This window comes from Marmota marmota, unplaced genomic scaffold (genome assembly GCF_001458135.2).
Source record: "Marmota marmota marmota unplaced genomic scaffold, marMar, whole genome shotgun sequence".
Lineage (NCBI taxonomy): Eukaryota > Metazoa > Chordata > Mammalia > Rodentia > Sciuridae > Marmota > Marmota marmota.
The window spans coordinates 7659069-7680295 of NW_026000241.1; the positions used below are offsets into that span (position 1 = coordinate 7659069).

General features: G+C 50.3%; 1 protein-coding gene across 3 annotated transcripts; it reads right to left on the reverse strand.

Annotated features, from left to right (window-relative positions):
- Positions 1-901: 901 nt before the first annotated feature.
- Atp13a1 (ATPase 13A1) lies at positions 902-17377 on the reverse strand. 3 transcript variants are annotated; one of them, XM_015489322.2, is made up of 26 exons: positions 16600-17375; positions 13993-14082; positions 13694-13884; positions 11956-12028; positions 11597-11752; positions 11424-11493; positions 11237-11343; positions 10624-10753; positions 10460-10515; positions 10150-10276; positions 9937-10074; positions 9736-9856; positions 9130-9287; positions 8643-8818; positions 8456-8566; positions 7281-7406; positions 6286-6394; positions 4629-4828; positions 4445-4541; positions 3451-3611; positions 3267-3381; positions 2989-3185; positions 1850-1992; positions 1564-1675; positions 1332-1475; positions 902-1230 (listed from the first exon to the last, which is right to left on the reverse strand). In XM_015489322.2, the coding sequence occupies exons 1-26, from the start codon at positions 16984-16986 to the stop codon at positions 1120-1122; spliced, it is 3606 nt and encodes a 1201-aa protein (XP_015344808.1). In that variant the 5' UTR covers positions 16987-17375; the 3' UTR covers positions 902-1119. The 3 variants fall into 3 exon arrangements, with proteins under 3 accessions (XP_015344808.1, XP_015344807.1, XP_048651070.1); XM_015489321.2 differs by having other exon boundaries at positions 3267-3611; positions 16600-17377; XM_048795113.1 differs by lacking the exon at positions 9130-9287 and having other exon boundaries at positions 8643-8748; positions 16600-17376.
- Positions 17378-21227: the final 3850 nt, after the last annotated feature.

Below are 21227 nucleotides of genomic sequence, written 5' to 3' on the forward strand. Positions count from 1 at the left end.
CACAGTGTTGTCAGAGAGTGCCCCTCTCAGAGACGCGGGCACAGAGAGCCCCTGCTCTGGGATACCCAAGAATCATCTATCTCAGGGATTCGGCGATATAGCAGCTCTAGTCAGGTAGCATCAGGTTCCCTCAAGCCCTGTCCAGAGAGTGAACTTTACTGCTGGTCTTGGCCCCCTCCCTCAGCCTCCACAGGGCTCCTGTTCCCAGGGTTTTCCTCATGCCACACTGCCTGATGAAGCTAGCCACGTGTGGGCGGGAGGTGATTGACTATAAGCAGCTTTGTCAGTTATGAAGACGAGTACACATCCAGCACTGTGGAATTTTTGGCTGGAAATAAAAAAACTTTAAAGTATGTGTGAAATTTTGCTTCCTAAAGTTGTTTGCTTTTGCAGAGGCAAATCTAAGTGGCTGTGATTCTAGGCTTATGCTACTTACTCCACAATTTATTTTTTATTTCTGTGGTACTGGGGAAGGGAACCTAGGGCCTCACACATGCTAGGCAAGTGCTGTACCATTACATCCCTAGCTCACTACTCTGTAATTATTGAGTTTCAGTATGTCCCTTGAAAGGAAGGACACTATCAGTACTAGGGCTGAGCCACGGTTCTGGGTCACATCCTGGCTGTGAGACCCTGGCAACTGCCACCCTAATCTGTGATGTGAGGTTGGCACCACGGGATAGGACCCCAAGAAACATGACCCAAGTCCCCAGTATCTATAGTGGTGTGGATCATATTTTACACATCTAAGACACCACCAAGAGGAAGGCAAACTGTTGTATCAAGTATTTATGGAAGAGGGAAAAAGACAGCCAATCCTAACCTCTCCCAGTACCTGAGATTCACCTGGCTTGTGACCTGCAATAACCCCTGTGTGGCACAGACAACATGGAGGCAAGGCTTCTTAAAATCTTGGATGCTGCTTTATTTAACAAAGGGGCTATTTCCACAAGCCAGGCCAGCAGAGGGCTGTGGGGGCCCCAGTTCAGTCTTCCAAGGGCAAGGCCAGGAAGCCTCACCATGGGGGTAGGGGTGGGGGACACTGTTTCCTCCTGGGGCCCTGGCAGGGCTCCCGCCTGGTGGCAGCCAGGGTAGACGGTGGGTACCAGCACCGCCATCTCAGGAAGGCACTTTCAGCTTTGGGGTCCCCAGGAAGAACTGTAGGACACGGTCGGCCAGGAGCGCCAGGCAGAAGTCCAGAAGCAGGACCTGGGCGATGACGAGCTTGAACTGTTAAGAGCAGAGAGGGCTGATGAGTTGGGGACCTGTGGACAAGTCCTTGTAGGTGGGCCCAGGCTGAGCCCCAGATGTACCTCTGCAGGGCCACTCACCTCCACAGGGATGTCCACGAGGCCAAACTGGCTGTTGAAGTCAGGTGAGGAGCCGAGGAGCAGGCCAACAATGGCCAGGAGTGACACAGCCAGGCTCCACACCAGGGGCTTATTCTCGGGCAGGCTCTCCATGAAGGGTGGGCCCTGTGGGGACAGAGGGACAGATGGCTGCATGTGGTAGGGGCCAAGAGGACATGTAGCAGGGTGTGCTGGGCAAGAGGCCAAATCTCACCTTATAGTTGATGGCGAAGGTGGCCATCTGCATGGCCATGGCCATGATGTACACAGTGCTGTTAACTAGGGTCGGTTCAAACTCCTTGTACAGGTCCACAAACTGCTCCCGCCTGTAGAGATGCCGGGGGGTGGGGGGTGGGAAGAACCCCTCCCTTGCTCATGAACCCACTATGGCTCCTTGGTACCCCATCCAAGATGACCCCCAGGCTCTTATAAACATCTGCACACATATCCTCCTGCCATTCCCAACCACAGACATTACTTCCTCTGGGGACAATACTTACTTCCCAGGGCTGCGGGCCTGGGCCTCACTGTACAGGTAGACAAGGCTCAGGAAGTGCACAAAGAACTGGAGCATAACCGTGAGGATTGTATATAGGTTGAAGATATTGGGCAGGGGTCGCTCTCGAGACAGGGTCTTCAGGGGCTGCAGCAGAAGGGTTGGGGGTGGGGTCAAGGCCTGGTTTGTCCTAGGACCACTCTACCCTTTCCCTCCTGGGAGGCCTTGTGCAGATAGTGGTCACAAAATGCTAGGGTAAGGCTGGCACTGCTGCCCTAGTCTGGATCCTGTCTATACACTCCCCACAGCAGCCTTGGGAGTCTTAAAGTCAAAAGCACATTGTTCCAATTCACCCATTTCCGCTGTAACAGAACCCACTCAAAGCCCTTTCTGAGGCCCATGAAGTATCCATGGATTAGCCCTACCAACCTCCCAACCTCTGGCCACTGGGATGTCAGCCTGTGCATGCCAGGGACTTTATGCTCAGTTCTTGATTGCCAGCAGCTCCCTCTTTATGAGTGGGCCTGAAGATCAGCATGGCATAGGACTCTATAAGGAGGTCCCATGTAGCCTGTGACCCACTTAGTTGTTTTTTTTCTTTTGGTACTGGGGATTGAACCCATGGGAGCTTAACCACTGAGCTACATCCCCAGCCCTTTTTTGTGTTTTATTTAGAGACAGGGCCTCACTAAATTGCAGGGGATGGCTTTGAATTCACGAACCTTCTGCCTCAGCCTCCCGAGCCGTTGGGATTACAGACGTGCGACAACACGCCTGGCTTTCACTTAGTTTTTTTCAGGGCCCTGCATATCCTCTGAGTGCTTTTGGTAATTGTTTCCCCATCTGACCTCTCCTTGCCTATGGATTCTGGCTGAATTAAGACCCCAGCCTGTAAATTCTGGGGACCCCAGGGTATGCCACTCAGAGGTATCCTGGAATCTTGGCCTGCACCTGCCCTGCTGGTACATGGTATACTATCCCAGACACAGCTTCTGGGCCCTGGATCCCCAACTATAACACAGAAATAAGAGTTCTCATTTTAGGGGCTGCTGTGAGGGTGAAAGGATAGCATATGTCAGGGCTTTTAACAGTTGGCCCTAGCTGGCCCTTGTGTCCTGGCCTTCCAGCACCTCCAGGGCCTACCTTGGAACGAGAGATGAAGAGGAAGCAGCCAGCCAGTAGCAGCCCCTGCAATGTGGCCTGGAAGTCGCTGAACTTGACACCTTCAAGGTACAAGACACTCTGGCTATAGGCCAGGATGAGGGCATTGAGTGCCAGGATCTTGAACATCTGCAGTGTGGTTACCAATGTGCAACGGCCCTGCTTGATCACGTGGCAGACTGTGGGGTGAGAAAAAGCAGGTGTGGGTGGGGTGCAGTGAAGGGATGGGCATGGGCTTAATGGTGGGTGCTGGGACTCACTGCACTGGATGGATGAGAGCTTAGAGGTGAACGGTGCTGCAATGCTGGCATCCCCCAATTTCACAATAGGTGTGCTTTCATCCTCGAGGTCCCGCAGCACCTGGCTTAGGCGGTCCTGTGGGTTGGATGGCAGAGGATCAGCCCTGGCCAAAGTGGGTACCAGCATCTCCCTCCATTGACTCACCCTTTGGGAAGTTGGTGGTTCCTCAGAAGGTAGAAGCCCCGACCTCTGCTTGGCCGTCCTGGAGGTGGCCCTAATACCACTGTTGTTCAGAACTGGGCTGTCCCGGGGCCGCCGTCGCCGCTCAACGACTCTCTCAGGGGCATTGGCAAGGAGTGCTACACCTGGTAAGGCAACAGGAGCAGGGGGTAAGTGAGGTCCTCAGAAACGGACTCCAGTGTATTTGTTCATAGCAGAACTGGACATGCCAGCCTCAGAACCTTTCACCTGACCCCCCTAAGGAGACCTCAGAAGATGTCCATTTTGCTTTCAATAAACTACAAAGAAAGAAAAACAAAATCCACAACAAAAAAAGAAAACAAAAGCCACAACAAATACAACGAAAAATCACACTACAGAAAGAGTTACAACTACACTTTTTCCAAAAAAACTTACTGCCCAAAGAGGATAACAGGAGGAAGACAATCCTTCATACAATTCTTTAATAGGTAAAGCAATGGAACAATGGAAAACCTCAGAAACTACTTTAGGTTGACCTATTTTGTATTTTATTTAGAGACAAGAGTCTTATTGAGTTGCTTAGCGCCTCGCTATTTCTGAGGCTGGCTTTGAACTCACGATCCTCCTGTCTTAGCTTTTTGAGCCACTAGGATTACAGGCGTGTGCCACTATGCTCGGCTTAAAGTTTAACTTAACGCTGGTGTCCCTTTGACAGAGATCTCAGTCTATGAAGCACCAGCAATCATTTCAGCCCCTGGTTTTCTGAGTTGCCTTCCCCATTTGCCCCATCTCTCCCAAACTCTGTTCCTGTCTCTTGCACCACTTTGATGTCTGAATCATGGTGGCCCCCCCAATCCCTTGCACTGCTTCCTCACAGGAAGTGGTGCCTTCGTGACTACCCATGTGCAATCAAGGCCAAGTTTTCTTGCACAGTGATATGTGCCCAACACCAGAACCCTGAAGGGACAAACAGCTGCCAGCTACTATTAGGGCTCACCCACATCGGCGTGCTTCAGGGCGCCCACGTCGTTAGTGCCATCCCCACACATGAGGGTCACGTAGCCCAGCTCCTTCAGACTGGTGATGACAAATTCCTGCATGACAGAGGCATGCTGAGTGAGGGCTGTGTGCCCACTCACAGGGTCCCCAGCAACCCTGTCTCCCTAGTACCCTGCACGCACCTTCTGTTTGGGGGCCACACGGGCAAACACCTGTACGTGGGGGATGATATGGAGTAGCTGCTGGGTGTCGGTGGCCTGAAGGTGGGCCAGGCCATCACCTGTGAGGCACAGTGCATGCTCCAGGGCCAATGTCTTTGGGGAGCCCGGGGACAGGGGTAGTACGATGCTGCCATCAATGGAACGCCACTCGCACATTTGGCCTGTGGGGCATCCAAGGTCAGGGAAGAGTGCTCAGCTACTTAGACTCTCCTCTCTAGAACCCCCATCTTCCAACACCACCCCACTTCACCCCACCCCTGCCGACCTGAGCCCTAGACACTTGGACCAATACCATAGCTCACCAAATACTTGCTCCTGCTCCAGGCACTCCACAGAGAATATTCACTGAACCCTTAGGTATAGCTGAGGGAACTAAGAACCTGAGCCTGAGCTATTTGCTTAAGATTACATGATGGGGCCAGATGCAAATCCAGACAGCCTGATCTCAGAAGTGAAACCACCCTTCACCTTGTGCAAAGCACCCTTGACATCGATCCCTCACCTAATGAACTCCCATCTTCATTGCCTGCCTGAAACCTGATTTTCCTAGGACAGCCTCCCTTCCTGCTCTGAGAATGCTCTCATGTTGTGTGCTTTCTTTCTCTTTTTCCAGAACTTGGCCTTGGCTTGGATGCAGGAGTTGAGGATGAAGAGGCCAGGGCAGCCCACCCCACAATGAACCACTCACCCTGGAAATGTCTCAAGTGGGAGGGAAACCAAGCTCCTCCTGGGTTTTGTTATGGCTGTTTATACCAGCTTTGTTGTCAACAATAGTTCTGACTGTTCCCTCTGGGCCACCTGTCCACAATCCTGGGGTTCCGGGATTGAGCTTTCTAAGGGGCAGCTGGCTAGTTGCAGGAGCCAGCCTGGTTGGACCCTACCCAGCAACTAACTGGCCCTGTAAACATTTGCCACCCATAGCCCTGTGATGCCACTGCTCCATGTAACTCCTCTCATGATCCTGTTGCACCTACCCAGGTCCTGCACTAAGCACACCCCATGCCCAGTGACATCAAGTGAACTTGGCCAAGTAGGTTCACTTCCAAACATCTGTTTCCTTGGGTACAAAACAGGGCACCAATAGCTGCCTTAGTAGTTGGCCTTCCCCTCTGAGGTGTGGGCAAGATAAACTGTACTGTGCAGTGTGGGACAGGTTAGGACTGACATGGTAACATGCACCAAGCCATCTACCTGGGGATTGGTCATACTGAGCACTTGGCAGATGATGGTATCATTGGGTGCTGGGGAGCCCAGCAGATCCCGAACTTGGGAAAAGAGCACTTGTACAGGGGCAGCCTGCTGGGCCCAAGATAGCTATGAGGAGGTGGCCAGTAAGCCAGTGTGGCTAGAGCAGCAGCCAGTGACACTGGGAACATGCAGAAAACCCAAGCTAGTGTGACCACCAGTGCCTCATTACTGTAAATTAACAATGCAGATCCTGGAACCAGTGTCCCAGTGACTGCCTGTAAGCTGCTCAATGACCTGGGGCTGTGATCAGCAATATCACCATGGCAATGGGTGACTGAGGATACTGCTATCACTGAGGCAGGCTGCTGGGACAGGAGCTGTTCCTGGCCTAGGGTCTCCCCTGTGTCCCTTCCCTGTGCCAGGGCCTCACCTTTGTCTGAGGGAGGCTGCAGGATGAGCGTGTGGGCCTTTTCAATGAAGTGCAACTCCTGGGCCACGTGGCAGGCAGTGAGTGGGTTGTCGCCTGTGATCATGACCACCTTGGGGAGACAAGGGTGAAGGTTTAGCAAGGTAGGCCTGGCAGGGCAGAACCCCAGCCTGGAGAACTGGCCATCACATCTCTAAGACGAGATATGGAGGGAGGTCAGTCCTCTAAGGTTGACCCCAAATGGGGCTTGGGGCCACAATCCACCCGACCCCATTTGGGTGCTGCACAAATGATGTGTATGTGAGTCTGAGTCCTGAGAATATCCATAAATTATTTTCAATCCCAATTCTCCATAACTTTTGTTTACAATACAAATTAAGCATCAGCCTCTGTATAGACCCTCTTGGCTTGGTAGTTTCCTATGGGAGGAACATTCTGGCAATGGGAAGGATGGACTGTGACCTTTGAGAGCCTGGTAGGAACCAATCAGCCTATCATGGAATTGCTACCCCTGGGACTGACTACCTATCTCCCACAACCTAAAAAAAATTCTCAAGTTTCAAAACAGAAAAAAAAAACAAACCACCAGAGACAGACAAAAACAACTAGGAAAAGGGTAGGGTGCAGCTCAGTGATAGAGTACTTGCTGAGCATATGCAAGGCCCTGGGTTTTGCCCCAACACTGTAAAAAATATAACAAAACCATCAGGACAGACAGGAGCCACCACCCTCATTTCCCTCACCACCAGCTTTAGCTTTAAGCTTCTTTTTCTCTAGGACAGGGCTGGGGTGAGGGAGTGGGGAGAACAGCCCCTGCTTCCCAGGGATACTGGGAGATGTGTGGAGGTGACATGAGAAGAGCCAAGAGTGTCCTAGAGTGTCCTCTGGTTGGGACAGAGCGAGCACTGCAGGTATGACTGCACCTGGCTAAAATCTCACTACTGAGACTATAAGGCTGACATTGTTCTCTGCTGCCACCTCCCTGGCCCATGCCATACCCGATGGGATGCATTCTGAATCTCTCGAATAACAGCCTTGGAGTCAGCCTTGAGTGGGCAGGAGACCACGATGAAACCAACAAACTTGAGGCTGCATTCCAGGGCTTCACGCTTGACCTCCCGGGCCTGTGGACAGATGTGAGGAACCTTTACCATTGGTTCCTCTGCCAGTCCCCACTTGGCACTTCCCGTAGAGTGGAGATAACAGTCCCTTTCTCAGGAACTAGAGCTTCATGTAACAGTGCTGGGTGTGGGGGATGGAAGGAAAGATCCTGTCCTTAAAGGACAGTTAGGCTAGGGTCAGGGGAGGTATAAGGAAGATGCTAGGCATTCTTGACGGATGGAGTCTGGCAGTAGTTGGTGTCTAGGTTTTTGGATCATGCCTCTACCTTCTGGTTGTGGACATGGGCATATCATGGAACCCTTAAGGCTTAGCTTCCGAGTCAATAAGGTTGGGACTCTTTCCTGTAGCCAATTACCCTTATCTCCCCTGTACCTTCAGGGAACTCCCAAGATACCAAGAGAAAGAGATGATAAAAGAGAATCACAGAAAACAGAGTACTGAGTGCCACCACAGAGATGGGGAAATGGGGTGGACAGGGTTCGAGATGGTATCTGGGGGCATGGGGATGGCTTCAGAGATCATGGCTCTTGAAAAAGGCAAGGGCCTGTGCCACTGGGGAGCAGAGGGCTCCAGATTCAGGAGCAAGACAGTGACCACAAGGAAGAACACGTGCTGGCTATGAGCCTAGACTTGACCTGGGGCCCTGCACACAATGCTACAACCTGACATTAAGTTCTAGAAGGATGCTGAGGATGTATGTAAGCAGCCTGAATAAGGGCCAAGGGACAGCAGGCAAAGGGGAAGCTGTTGGCATTGGACAGGGGAGAAGAATTTGTGGATGAAGAGATGTGGGCTGAAAGCTGAGGATGCTGCTAAGACCTTTCAGCGACCAGGAACTATGGAAGGGAAGGAATGCGGCTGGGAGATGGGAATCTGCAACACCTGCCACTCCCTAAGGAGGGTACACAGGACATGCCAGAGTGGGGACAGGAGATGAAGCCCAGATGTGCTCCAGGCGACACAGTCCCATGGTTGAGATCTGAGATATAAGGTAGACGCTGGAGGAAGGGAGGTGACAGGAGGATGGCAGATGAAAAGCCTAGATCCTTACCTGCTGGTGGGTAAGGTGCCCTAGCTCCTTGTACCCCAGTGCGAGGACGCGGGCTCCTTCTCGTGAGATCTCAGTGTGGATGTGGTGGTAGTCAGGCGGGCACTGGGAAAACTGCAGGGAATGCAGGGGGATGTCACTGTCTGTCCCTTGCCCTCCCCACCTCTCTCCAGGACCAGGGCAGGCTCACCATGGAGTGCAGGGTTTCAGGGGCCCCCTTCACAGCCGCGATGTAGCAGAGGTCAGTGGAGCCGAGCTTCTCATAGGAGGCGAGCACGGACATTCGTTTTAGGGCACTGGCAAAATGAAAGCGCTGGTGAATTTTCAGCCCCTGAGTTTTAATACTTCGGGGGAATACTTTCTCATCTGGAAACAAATAAGTACGAGTCCTGAGGGGCTTTGCTCCAAAGAGGCAGCCAAGCCCCCACCTCTCCGCCCAGCCTCCCCACCTCCTTCCCTCCCGGGGGTCAGAGCTGGGAGACCTGAGCTTGGAGAATGCTAGCACTGTGGCTTCTGCCAGAACAGCGTGGATTCCAATCCAGGAGGACACCCAAGGATGTGGACTGTCCCGGGACTGAGGTGAGCCTGTGCACACTGGTCTAGGCTAACACTACAGTTGTGGGCCCACCTGCCCAAAGAGAGGTAACCCGTGACAGCCTGAAACTCTAGCCCCTCACCTTTGGTCAGTGTCCAGTCCACGGCTGTGAGCATGGCCTTCTCAAGGGGGTCACCCACAAGGGTGCCATCATCAAGCTGCATAAGGGAGTGGCATGAGGCCAGGGCACGGTGTGTTTCTACAGGGATGCTGGACACTGGGGTCACCTCCTTCCCATCTCTGCAAGGACGGGGAGTAGCTGGTTATAGGATAGAGGCAAACCAGTTGGAGCTGTACCTCTACCAGGGGAAGGATCCCAGGAATTCCAGAAAGGGACAGCGGGATGCACCCTAACAAAGCACTTGTTCTGTGGCCTTGGATAGGAGTCTGGGTCCTCATGAGACTGTACCAGCCTCACAGAAGGCCCGAGAGATCGTGTATTGTGCATGAAGTCACACAGCTGGTGTGGAGTGGAGGTTGGGCTGGCTGCTCTGGGCCTGAACTGAGCTCTCATGCTGATACACTTATTCTAATAGAGGACAACAGGGGGAACCTCAGGAAGCAGACCTTTGAGACAGGGCTTCTGGCAGGTCTTCACTTCAAGGGTCTGGGCTAAACTGTTTATCTCTTGATTTCCCAGAAGCCCCTTTGCTGGGCACCCTTAAGGCCCACAGTCTCTGACACTCACCTTAGCCCAGCCACACCACGCACCACTAAGCTGTCACTGGTCAAGGTTCCTGTCTTGTCAAAGCAGCACACCTCGACCTTGCCCGCAAAGGGGATCCGGAAGGGCTCCGTGCAGTACATGTCTGAGGAGTGGGAGTCAAAAGTCAGGGATCCCATCAAGATCCAGTGTAGTCAGTACCCCAGAACCACCTTTCACACTCACAGAGCTTGGCCAGGGCAATGAGGGAGGTGTTGACAGCTAGGGACAGCTCGATGGGCAGCTCAGGGGGTACAACCGAGGTGAGGATCAGGGTGCACTCCAGAAACAGCTTGTAGCGGTTCCGGCTGGGGTCCTTAGTGCCTGCAGAGACAGGGCCTGCCAGTCTGAAAGCCAAGAGGGCAGGGTCTCAAAGAGGGGTAGGGCCATGTTGCTTACCTTCAATCCACACATAGGCAGCCGCTGCAATGGCAAAGACCAGGAGGAAAAGGATAAAAATGAAGGTCTCCAGGTTGTTTGCGGTCACCCTCTTGACCCCAAAGAGAATTGTGCGCAGCAGCTTGCCCTAGAGGGATAGAAGGACAGAAGCCTTTTCTGGTGGGAGACCTGCAAGAGAATGGTGGTCTTCCCTGCCTGAGAGCATCAAGGCCAGATTTTCTATATTCTGGGGTTGAAAAGGGTCAATATTTCAGCCATCCAGTACCAACCCTGGGGCCCGTCCTCCCTAGCCCTGGTCAAAGCCTCGCACCTGGGAAGTGTTGAATCCGGTACGCAGGACATAAGCCACACACCCATTGTCAACCGCTGGGGAGACAAACAGAGCCATCGTCATTCAAGTACCTCATGATCAAGCAGATGTGGGGAGGAGGGGTTGGGAGACAGGGTACCCTTAGACACCCCTGAGGCACCTACGCTTCAGGCCTGTGGTGGCCTTCTGTGGGGGTATGTGTTGTACCACCTTGGTGCCCCCAAAGATGACATGGAGCCGGGAGTCAGCTTGGAGGTCCAGCACCCGGTCTGGGTTAAGGTCTTCAATTGGCTCCTAGGCGGGGAAGAAAGACGAAAGGTCTTGATGGTCATCCCCCACCTTAGACTCCTTGGTGAGAGTCTCTGGAGAGCTACACCCTGAGGCTGGGATGAGCCAGTCTGACCCCCATGGGTTTTTGTGCCTGACCTAGCAAATTCCACCCAGCCCTCAGGTTTCTGCCTTCACCAGAGACAACAGGCCTTTCCCTGTCTTCTCTCTGCATACATGTGCAGCACTGATACCCCATGACCCCACACCTGGCCTCCTGGTTTCTCTTCGCCTGCCTCAGTCTAACATCCCAAGGTGTCTGGATATACGCCAGATGTCTGCAGTTTCTCACTTCCACTCCCCAATACTACCCAACACCCCGCCCCCCGTCCATGGCATTAACTTGAGTCCACTTTGCCTCCTCCATCTGTGCCTGGAAAGGACCCCAGCTCAACCACTCTCTTGGCCCACACACCAAAGTGGACTGAGGACCCCCCATCCCCCAAGCACCTTCATTTGTGGCACCGACTCCCCTGTGAGCATGGCCTCGTCCACGATGCAGCGGCCCCGCAGCAGCAGCACATCACAGGGCACTAGGTTTTCCTGGGGGGAGCGGCCTGTGGGGGAAGGGTGAGAGAACTGGCCAGTGGCCCTGAGGAAGGGGCTTCCACCTAGATATCACAGAAAGAGGTCTCACCGATGGAGACAATGTCCCCGGGAACAATCTCATCACTGGCAATGGGCCTCCACTTGCGGTTTCGGTAGACCTATATGGGGGTGTGTTTGTCAGTACAAAAGACACACCTGTGCTATGCTTACCCCAAGAATGGGCAAGGATGCCCCCACCCCAGACATCCCTGCTGGTTGTACCTGTATCATGTGGGGCTTATTGCCCATCTTCCGGATCTCTGACATGTTCCGCATCTGTTGCTGCACCAATGAGGCCTCAAAAGCCACCAGCATGGACAGTGTGAAGACACTGTAGTACCAGTACTCATCCAGACACCAGAGCCCCACGCAGAACACCTGTGGGACACTGGACTGTCCAACCCTGCTCACCTGTCCTGCCCCCTGGAACCCTGTGCACCTGAGGGATACAAGTTCCACCCACAGGCTCTGACCCATGAGGACAGGGAGGTTTGGGGATTTGGAGGTGGCAGACAGACTTGTACTGGCTGTGAAAGACCCAAGGGAGAGGACAGGAATAAGGACCAGACCTGCTCCTTTACCTGAAAGACAAAGAAGGGGGCTGTGGCTCTCTCCTTGAAAAGCTCAGAGAAGTCAGGCACCACCATCTCAGCCCTGCAAAAGACCATACCCCACATCCAGTTACTGATGCAAAGCCACTGAGGTGCAAAGACCCTATCCTTGACACCTCCACCTGGGGACACTGTAGGCCTCCAGGAGAAACGAGGAGCCAGGTATGGTAAGCTTCCAGATAGGAAGCTCCACTAAGCCATGATTCCTCCTTGGCTCTGTTGTGCCCAGTGCTGACACACTGACCACATAGTCCTCTGCTCTGCAGAACCCAGGCTTCAGAATCTGCAACAGGCTCTTCTGGCATCACCCACCTAGAGGGCCTGGGGCAAGATCAGAACCCTGCCACCTGGTCAGGTGAAACAACAAATAGAAGAGTGACCAAACAAGGGGAGCCCTTGCAGAGGGTACTGATAGCTGGGCACTGGCAGTGGTTTTCCATTTTGGGTTCTCTTGGGGGTCTAAAATACAGAGCCTCAGTCCTACCCCCAGTGGAACTAGGATTACCTATCTTCCTGAATAAAATCCCTGGAATTCAGAGAGCTTGGCTCAAGGGCGTCTTCTGTGGCACTGTATGGTAGCCCAGTCTAAGGCCCAACCAATGAGGGAATGAAGGGACATGCCCAGATATAATGGGATGTGAGATGATGAAACCAAAGAATGATCCCACTGTTGTAAAAACAACCCATAACAACAGGGCTCCCATCCTGTATCCTGTTAGGGGCCTCTACTCAAGGGAAAATGTCATGAAATAAAATATCTATGCCACTTCATTTATGTGGCCCACCTCAGGCTAGGGGAGATGGTAAATGCTTCTTCGAAATCTTCACCTTACATAGACAGTCATGGTAAACACCTTTATAATTTCCTGAAAATCACTGCGCCAGTAAAGAATCCCTTGAGATATCTTGTGTGTTTCCAGGTAGAGGACCATTGCCACAATGGCCAGGATGGGAGCTTGACAGGGTCTGAAGTCCAGCTTCATGCTGTCCCTTCCTGGATGCATGCCAGCACATGTGGTTTTGGTAAAGATTGAAGGAGAAAGTGCATATGGAGCATCTGTCATTCTACTCAGTACAAAAGAATAGCTATTATGACCATCAATGTCATTCTTTTTTTACTAGGGATGAAATTCAGGGTCTTCCACACATGGGTTCTACCAGTGAGCTCCACCTCTGGCCCTACTAAAATCCTTTTCTGTGTGTGTGTGTGTGGCAGGATGGTGGGTATCCAACCCAGGGTCTTGCTTTTGCTAGGCAAATGCTGTACCACTGGGCTATATCCCCAGGTTTTCCTCAGGCTGGCTTGAACTCATAATCCTCCCACTTCAGCCTCTTGAGTAGCTGGGATTACAGGTGTGTACCATAACATACCTGGCTAGGGACAAAAGTTTAAAGAACAAATTTAAAAGAGGAAATTGCAAGAACAAAATAAAAACTGCTGCTGAGGAAGGCCATGGACCACGCTCCCTTGAGAAGTAGCATGTTTAAGAGTCTCACACCATGGGGCAAGGGTCTTCATTCTAGGCCCTCTGGCAATTTGTGTCAGCAGACAAGTTTGAGGGAGATAGAGTACAGCATGTTTCTCAAAGGTGCTATGTTCACCTGATATGTTTGGCTAAAAGGCAGATACCTGTCTCACATCTTGGACACCCTAAGCAGTGAGCAGAGCAGGGCAGAAATGCCAAAGGGGCCAACAACAGGGACTCACTTATTGCTCCCAAATTTCTTCTCAGCTGCTCGGATCTCTGCATCTTCCTGGAACCCTCTGTTGCTCTGATAATATGAGAAGGTGTTTCCCACAGGAAAGGCCACAGGGAGGAATTGCTTTTTCTCAAGAGCATCATAGGAATACTTGATCTTTTGGAATTCAAAGGACAGCACCTCAAGCCCATCTTCACCCTGCAGTAGAAGGTATGTTTGTGACAGAGGACTCTGACCTGAGGGATATCAGTATCCAGGAATCCCTCCCAAGCCCTTGATCTGGGTGGCCCAGTAGGTGGTCCCTACCTCATCACGATGCAGGGCCACGAGCTCCGTGGAGCCATTGTTGGGGGTCGGTACCACCTTTACGAAGGTCGCTTTGCTAGGGTTGTATTCCTGCCAGAGGCAAAGCATTGCCACTGAGCCCTTTTCAACCCATGGGTCCACAGCTCCCATGGGTGGGGGCATGTGGGCACAGCAGCTGCATGGTCATGTTCCAAACATATCACTGGGCTCTGACACTGGCCTGCCCATTTTCCAGCCTGTCATTGTATAAGGGGCACCACCTCACTGTGCCCCTGACCCCATATCATGAAACTGGAGTCATGGATAGCACCCAACACCCAGGGCTGTGAATCAACTCACATGTTCCTACCATGTATGAAGCCCTAGGTTTGATCTCAACACAAAGAAAAACAGGAGATCCCCAAAGCACATGTCATTTTGAAGGACCTATATTCCTCCCTTTGAGGCATAAAAAATCCCNAAAAAAAAAAAAAAAAAAAAAAAAAAAGAGGAAGAATGATAGCTGGCACTTAGTACAAGCTCCCTCACAGCTCACCCCTTACCCACTCTGTCTCTCCCCATCCCCTATTCTTATTGTGTAGTCTAACACACAAGGTTTATCCATGTCTGAACAAAGGGCCTTGGTATATGCCCTTTTCTCTACCTGGAACACATCATACAGTTGGCTCCCCTGATGCCTTCAGGCCTTTACTTATATGTCACCCTCTCAGAAGCCCTTCCTGGCTGCCCCACCTAAAGTTCCCTGGCAATGGCCCCATGCTTATCTCAATGTTGTCTCTTTTTCTTGTGGTGTTGGAGATCAAACTCAGGGACTTGCACATGCTAGGCAAGTGCTGTACCATTGAGCTACACCCTCATCCTTTTTTGGTTATTTTATTTTGAGATAGGGTTGCCTAGGCTGGCCTCAAATCTGTAATAGAGCAGCTGGGATTTCAGGCAGTGCCTCAATGTTATCTCTTTTTAGCATCAACTGCTGAGAACGAGTTATTTCTCCCACCAATGCCACAAAAGCAGTTGACTTTGCCTGTTCTGTTCGTGCTGTTTACCTAAGACACAGGAAGTACTCCCTCAATCCTGTGTGCTGTATTCTTTCCATGGCTGCTGTTAGACCCTCCTTTTCTGCTAGACCCTGTGATGACTGGGGGGGAGAAGAAGGGGATAGGAGCATGGTCATGACTCTTAACAAACTGCCATGAAGGGAGTAGACTATAGACACGGAAGCAGGCATAAAACAGCAGTAAATATATAACTACAAACTCTGGTAATGCCATGAGAGAAAAGTACAAAATATATGGTGCTGATTCCATGGTTGGCACTTTGCAGATTTCATTTCAGCTCTTCATAATTGCACTTGGAGGTAGGTGTTACTGTTCTCTCTTTACAGGAGGGAGAAACTGAAACTCAGAGAGTAGAACCACCCATCTGAGTTGTGATCAGTCTCTCCTAACTCCAAGGCTGTTTAGCTCCTCCCTGGAAAGGAAGTTCACAGCTACACTGTTTTAGCTGCAAACCAAAGGGCAGCTAAAAGCCAGTGAGGGTGGATGGAGAATGTCACAATCCTCAAATCCCCTTCCTTTAATTGTCTATTGCTGGGGTCTTTCATTGTCACCAAGCCCAGAAGTTTCTCCCCTGGGATGTTTTACTGGAGGGGAGAATGGGTTCACACTGTCAGGAGAAAGAGGATCCAATGCATATTAAGAGCCAAAGAAAGTGGCTCTATCTCATCCTGCAACTCCTGTTGCTGTCCCCTTTTCCTCTTCTTGAGGTCAACACACACCTGGGATTAGAAGGGAGTCTCACTGGAGGCAGACCTCAGTGTCCAGGGCTCCAAACTTGCTGGTATGTAATGAGGCAGGCACAGCAGGTGGTGGTGTAGTCACTGGATGTCAACTGCCAATCTAGGGCAGTTCGTGGTCACCACCTTCTGTAGCAGCACTCATTCATTTAGAACTCTGGACTGAGGGTCACATGCACTGTCTTGCAACTGTATTCTGAGTAGTCCTCACCATCACCACCCTTAAAGATAGTCATTATGAGACTTCAAGCTATTAAGCTGCTTACTTACAAATAGCTCACTTTAAACATTGCAACTCACTGCATTTCATGCTTTTTTGATCTAGCATAGCTAGGAGGCTGAACATTTGCACAGCGTTACTTGGTTATAGGACCAGGCATCACAGATGGGGGGAACCCACCCCACAGATCTAGCCTCACACTTTGAAAATCAAAATAGGAGACATTCCAGAAGGCAGGCAGGACTGTTTCTGGAGAAACAACAGAGTATTTGACAGTGTGGGAGCTAGCACTAACACGTCCTATCAAACAGCAACATATGCTGAGCCCTGCACAAGTCTTACAGGTATGACATTATTGAATTTAAATTAATGTACCCAGAGAAAACGAAATAAATCCACACCTGGATCGCACAGCAAGTCAGCAACGGGGTCAAGATTAAGCCTGAGCCAAAGGGTAGAGGGCGCCAATGGGGACTCAGTCCTAGCAGATGGGGAGGATCCGGACGTGCTGGGGACCTACAAGATTGCTGCAGCTGGGATCCGTGGCGAGGCCCAACTGAGCCAGGGGTCGGGCTTGTGCGCGCGCACTTACCGGGGTGCAGGTGAGCGCGCAGTGCGCGTGCACGGACCAATGCCCCGAGAGGACGGTGAGCGCGTGCGCGAGGCAGATAGTGGCCAGCACAAGCAGCGCGGCCTCGGGGATCTGAGCCCAGCTACTGCCCCAGCCCCAGCAACCGGCGGCCGCAGCGCCCAACCACGCTGGGTAGAGCAGACCCGCGAACGGCAGCACGGTGAGGCGCCGCAGCAGAGCGAGCCGCCGGTATGGCCACACAGCGGCAACCAGCTCGTCGCCGCTTGCTATGAGCGCTGGCCCGGCAGCAAGGAGCGCGTGCGGTTGCAGCCCAGGCTTGGGCTGCCCGTCGGGCCGGGCCCCACAAGACCCGGCCCCGCAGGGCACCGTGTTGCCCACCGCCGCCATCTTTCCCAGCGCCGCGCTCGTTTCCGGGCAGAGGCACCGCCTCACTTCCGATATGTTACTTCCGGTGAACCCCGATCACCGCCATGGTGGACCTGCAGTAGGAAGCACCAGGGCAACCAGGAAGGCTGGGTCCGGAAGTGGTTACTCAGGGAGCCGCCATAACAGCCTATGGTCGGTAGGAGAGAAAAGGCGTCGCCATGACAGGGCCTCAAAGCCCTAAATCGGCCTTCCCCCGCTGCCACGCCGGATTATGACCGGAAAGGACAAAGCAGGAAGCGCAGGCTGAGCGCCACCATGACAACCTGAACAGGAAGAGGCGAGCCTTCCTCGGAGACTTCACCAGCTCCAGCCATGAGGGGCGGAGCCTGGAGAGTGAGAAGAAGGGGCCAGTCTAGGAAGAGGGGAGTTGAGGGACAGGGTCCGTTACGGGGCGTGGCCTGTCATGAGGGTGGGGCTTGTGAGGGACGGGATGGGATGCCTCTCCTCTGGGACTGGCAGGACTACAGAGCCGACCTTAGAACACAACTATACCTGATCAGAGCTGTAACAGACATACACTCTAAAGTCATGGTTTAAAATTAGAAAGTGAAAATCGGCGATTATGTGAAATTATATATTATTATGTATTACTCAACTGTTGTGTTGCACAAATGCTATTATTGAACACAACTACAATAGGACTACTAAACACTGCCAATTAATAGTAATTAATAGGATGAAACAATTAGTATGTGTGAGAAAATAATAATAGTATTTTAAATGTATCTGTGTCGTGGCAATTTCTCTTAACTCCTTTTAAGATTTTTTTTATTGCATGTTTCAATTTCGTAGGCTCTATTGTTGGGTTTTGGTTTTGCTTCTGTTTTTTGTGGTTCTTATTAACCTGGGTGTAGGTGTGCTAGGCAAGCACTCTACTAACTGAGTTACATCCCCAGCTCCTATTGTTGGGTATTCCTTTTTTTTTTTTTAAGTTGTTGATGAACCTTTATTTTATTCATTTATATTTATATGTGATGCTTAGAATTGTAAGTCATTGCCTCACACATGCTAGGCAAGCCCTCCACCACTGAGCCACAACTCCAGCCCCTGTTGTGTATTCTTAAGATACATACATTTAAAACTTTGTAAGTCCATATCAGTGGTGCATACTGATGATCCTAGGGACTAGGGAGGCAGGAGAATTGAAAGTTCAAGGCCATCCTGGGCAACTTATTAGCAAGACCTTGTCATAAATAAATAAATAAATAAATAACCAACTCCTTAACACCACATAAATCTCTCTCTTTTCCCATCCCAAATACATACATATAGGGTCATGTCTTAAGTTAAATATATGTCAAAAATTCTTTTTTTGTGTGTGTGTGGTGATACTAGGGATTCAACATGGCCTTGTGCAAACTGCACAAGCTACATTCATAGCCCATTCCAAAAGAAAGATTTATTTTTATTTTTATTTTTTTTAAATTTTTAGACAGGGTCTTACTAAAATTGCCCAGTATGGCTTCAAATTTGCAAACCTCTTGTCTCATCCTCCCAAGTAACTGGGATTGTAGACCTATGCCACTGCTCAAAAATGTATCTAAGTTGATGTGGTATGTGTCTTTAATCCTAGCTATTCAGGAGGCTGAGGCAGGAGGATTGTAAATTCAAGGCCAGCCTTGAAAATTTAGTAAGACCCTGTCTAAAAATAAAATTTAAAAGGAGTGTGGGTGTGGCTAGTGGTAGAGTGCTTGCCTAGCTTGTGTGAGGTCCTGGGTTGGATCCCCAGTTCTGCAGGGTAAAAAGTGCATTTAATACACCTAACTTACTTGATATACCTTAGCAACACAATACATTGTAGAGAATCAATTGTTTCCCTTGTGATCACATAGCTAACTGGGATCTGCAAACTGCTGCCCTTCTCTGCATCATGAGGGAGTATCATACCGCACATAACTAACCTGAGGGAAAAAAATAAAAATTAAAAATTTGATGTATAATTTCTACTGAAACTTAATTTTCAAACTGTTATAAAGTTGAACTTTTGTAAGTCAGGATCCATCCATAATTCATGTTGCTTAGATGTATCATTATTTGCTCCAACCTGAAGTGTGACTTTCCATTTAGAGAGCATGTGTAATCCGGCATGTTTTCACAAATAATGTCTGGGTTTTGGACTAGAAATGTAGCTCAGCGGTAGAGTGCTTGCCTAGCATGCGTGAGATTAACAGAGAAGGAATAGGAAACTGTAACCTTAAATCTGAGAAGCTCTATAAACATCCTCACGATTATTCCCAAGGCTTAATCTTAGAGTATTATGAGTCCAATTAGTTCATTCATACATACATTGCTAGGCTAGTTTACACAATCTATTTTTTAGACTAAATAAAAGCAATGGAAAAATCTTGGAGACTTATGAGTACATTCCAGATTCTTTATCTATTAACTAGATGATGTCAACCTAGAGTTCCTGAAAGAACCAGACCACTGTAACCTGCCCTGTGCTCCATGATTAAGACAGTTGAGTTCACCATGTTGTCACTACCCTCACATATTTCTCATGTTCACTATTTATAAAGTTTCTTTTCAAAGAAAAACAGGAGATCCCCAAAGCACATGTCATTTTGAAGGACCTATATTCCTCCCTTTGAGGCATAAAAAATCCCGCTCCATTGTTTTTCTAAATAAATCTTTCGATGTTTCTCTTCTGACCTGTCCTGAAATTTCTTTCTGTGGCAAGAGTCAACCAGCCAGGACTGAGTGGAGGTCTCCTTCTCCCTTCTGGGGGACCTCCTTAATCCTTATCCAGTGACATGATCACCCAGCAGTGTGGGAACTGAGTGCCCTCTTCACCCAATCTAGTATCTCCATCGAGAAAAGTTCTTTTGTTTCCTCTACTGTGATGGGGCAGCACAGAGTTCTGGTCAGGATGTGTGGACTGGGGGATGCTGAGGATGGCAGCAGGTCTGACTCCCTTTTGGCTATGATGGTGGCTCTGGGTAGGTAACCTGTGATCAAACAGGAAGAGTGGCCAGGCACTGAGTGGTATTGCACCAAAGGCTCCAAGATTGGGAATAGCCAGAAGATCCTGGGATGCAATTGTCAGGTGTAGGCACCTGTGAGGTCTCTTAGGTAACACTCATGTTTTCAGAAGATAATGGCTGCACCAATTCAAATGCAGCCTTCTCTGCTCTCCACAATCAAAGAGGGCTGCCAAGCTAGGCCTGAGAATACTGGGTGCTATATGTGTTTGTTTCTCTAACACCACCAGCCATTCTCCCTCCTATTGCACTTCAGAACATGGCACCATCCAAACATCTGCTGCCCTCTGCCCCACCCAAACACTGTCCCTGTCACCATCCCCTGTCTAATACCTCTTAAGTAGGAAGTGGCAACCCAGCCCTGCAGATCCTGGGCTCTAATCAACTCTCAGGATGCACAAGATGCAGGTGTGACCACCTCTCAGTGACACTGAAGGTGTGGGCATCACCCAATGCCTTTACACATTCATTCTGGGAGGCCCTGGCAACACACACACACCCTCCATAATGGGAGTGTCAGCAGGCCCCACCTCTGCTAGTAGTTCGAATCTCTGTAGGTGCCTGATCTCTTCCTGCTCTCCCTTTGACCTCTGTGAGCCCAGGCAGATTTGTGTCTCCAAAGTGGTACAAGGAAGAACTTCCCTGAGGCAGCTCAACCAATCAGGCTCCACAAGGGACCAGAGTCAGGCCTGTGGTGTTCTACAAGGTCACCAGCAATAGCTCAAGTCAGTCACTTGCAGTGCAGTGCACCTGCACAGGCTGGTCAGTTTCTTCAGGCCTCACAGGAAAGCTGGTTGATTGTCACTTCCCTGTGCAACCTATCTCTAAGCAGTCACTGTTCATCAGCAGGTATGTATGCCGGCTAGACAAATAAATTTGTTTTTTTGTTTGTTTGTCCAACTTTTTAAAAAAAATTAGTTGCAAATAGATTTTTTACTTTATTTGTTTATTTATATGTGGTGCTGATGATCAAACCCAGGGCCTCCCACGTGCCAGGCAAGTACTTTACCACTCTACACCATTCCATTGGTGTATATATCCAACTTTATCCAACTTTTGATGTTTATTTATGTATCTATCTAACTCTATTTTTTTTATTGGTACCAGAGATTAAACCCAGGGGCCTTAACCATTGAGTAATATCCCTTGCCTTTTAAAAGGGATATATATATATATATATATATATATATATATACANGTAGAACGAATGAATAGAACTAT

Excerpts from the sequence above, each read along its gene's own strand:
- Atp13a1 (XM_015489321.2), bottom strand. The coding sequence starts at position 16,986 with ATGGCGGCGGTGGGCAACACGGTGCCCTGCGGGGCCGGGTCTTGTGGG. Across the intron at positions 9,288-9,735 it reads CGTGGTGTGGCTGGGCTAAG|AGATGGGAAGGAGGTGACCC; the intron begins GTGAGTGTCAGA and ends CCGTCCTTGCAG. Across the intron at positions 8,567-8,642 it reads CTGAAACCCTGCACTCCATG|TTTTCCCAGTGCCCGCCTGA; the intron begins GTGAGCCTGCCC and ends CATTCCCTGCAG.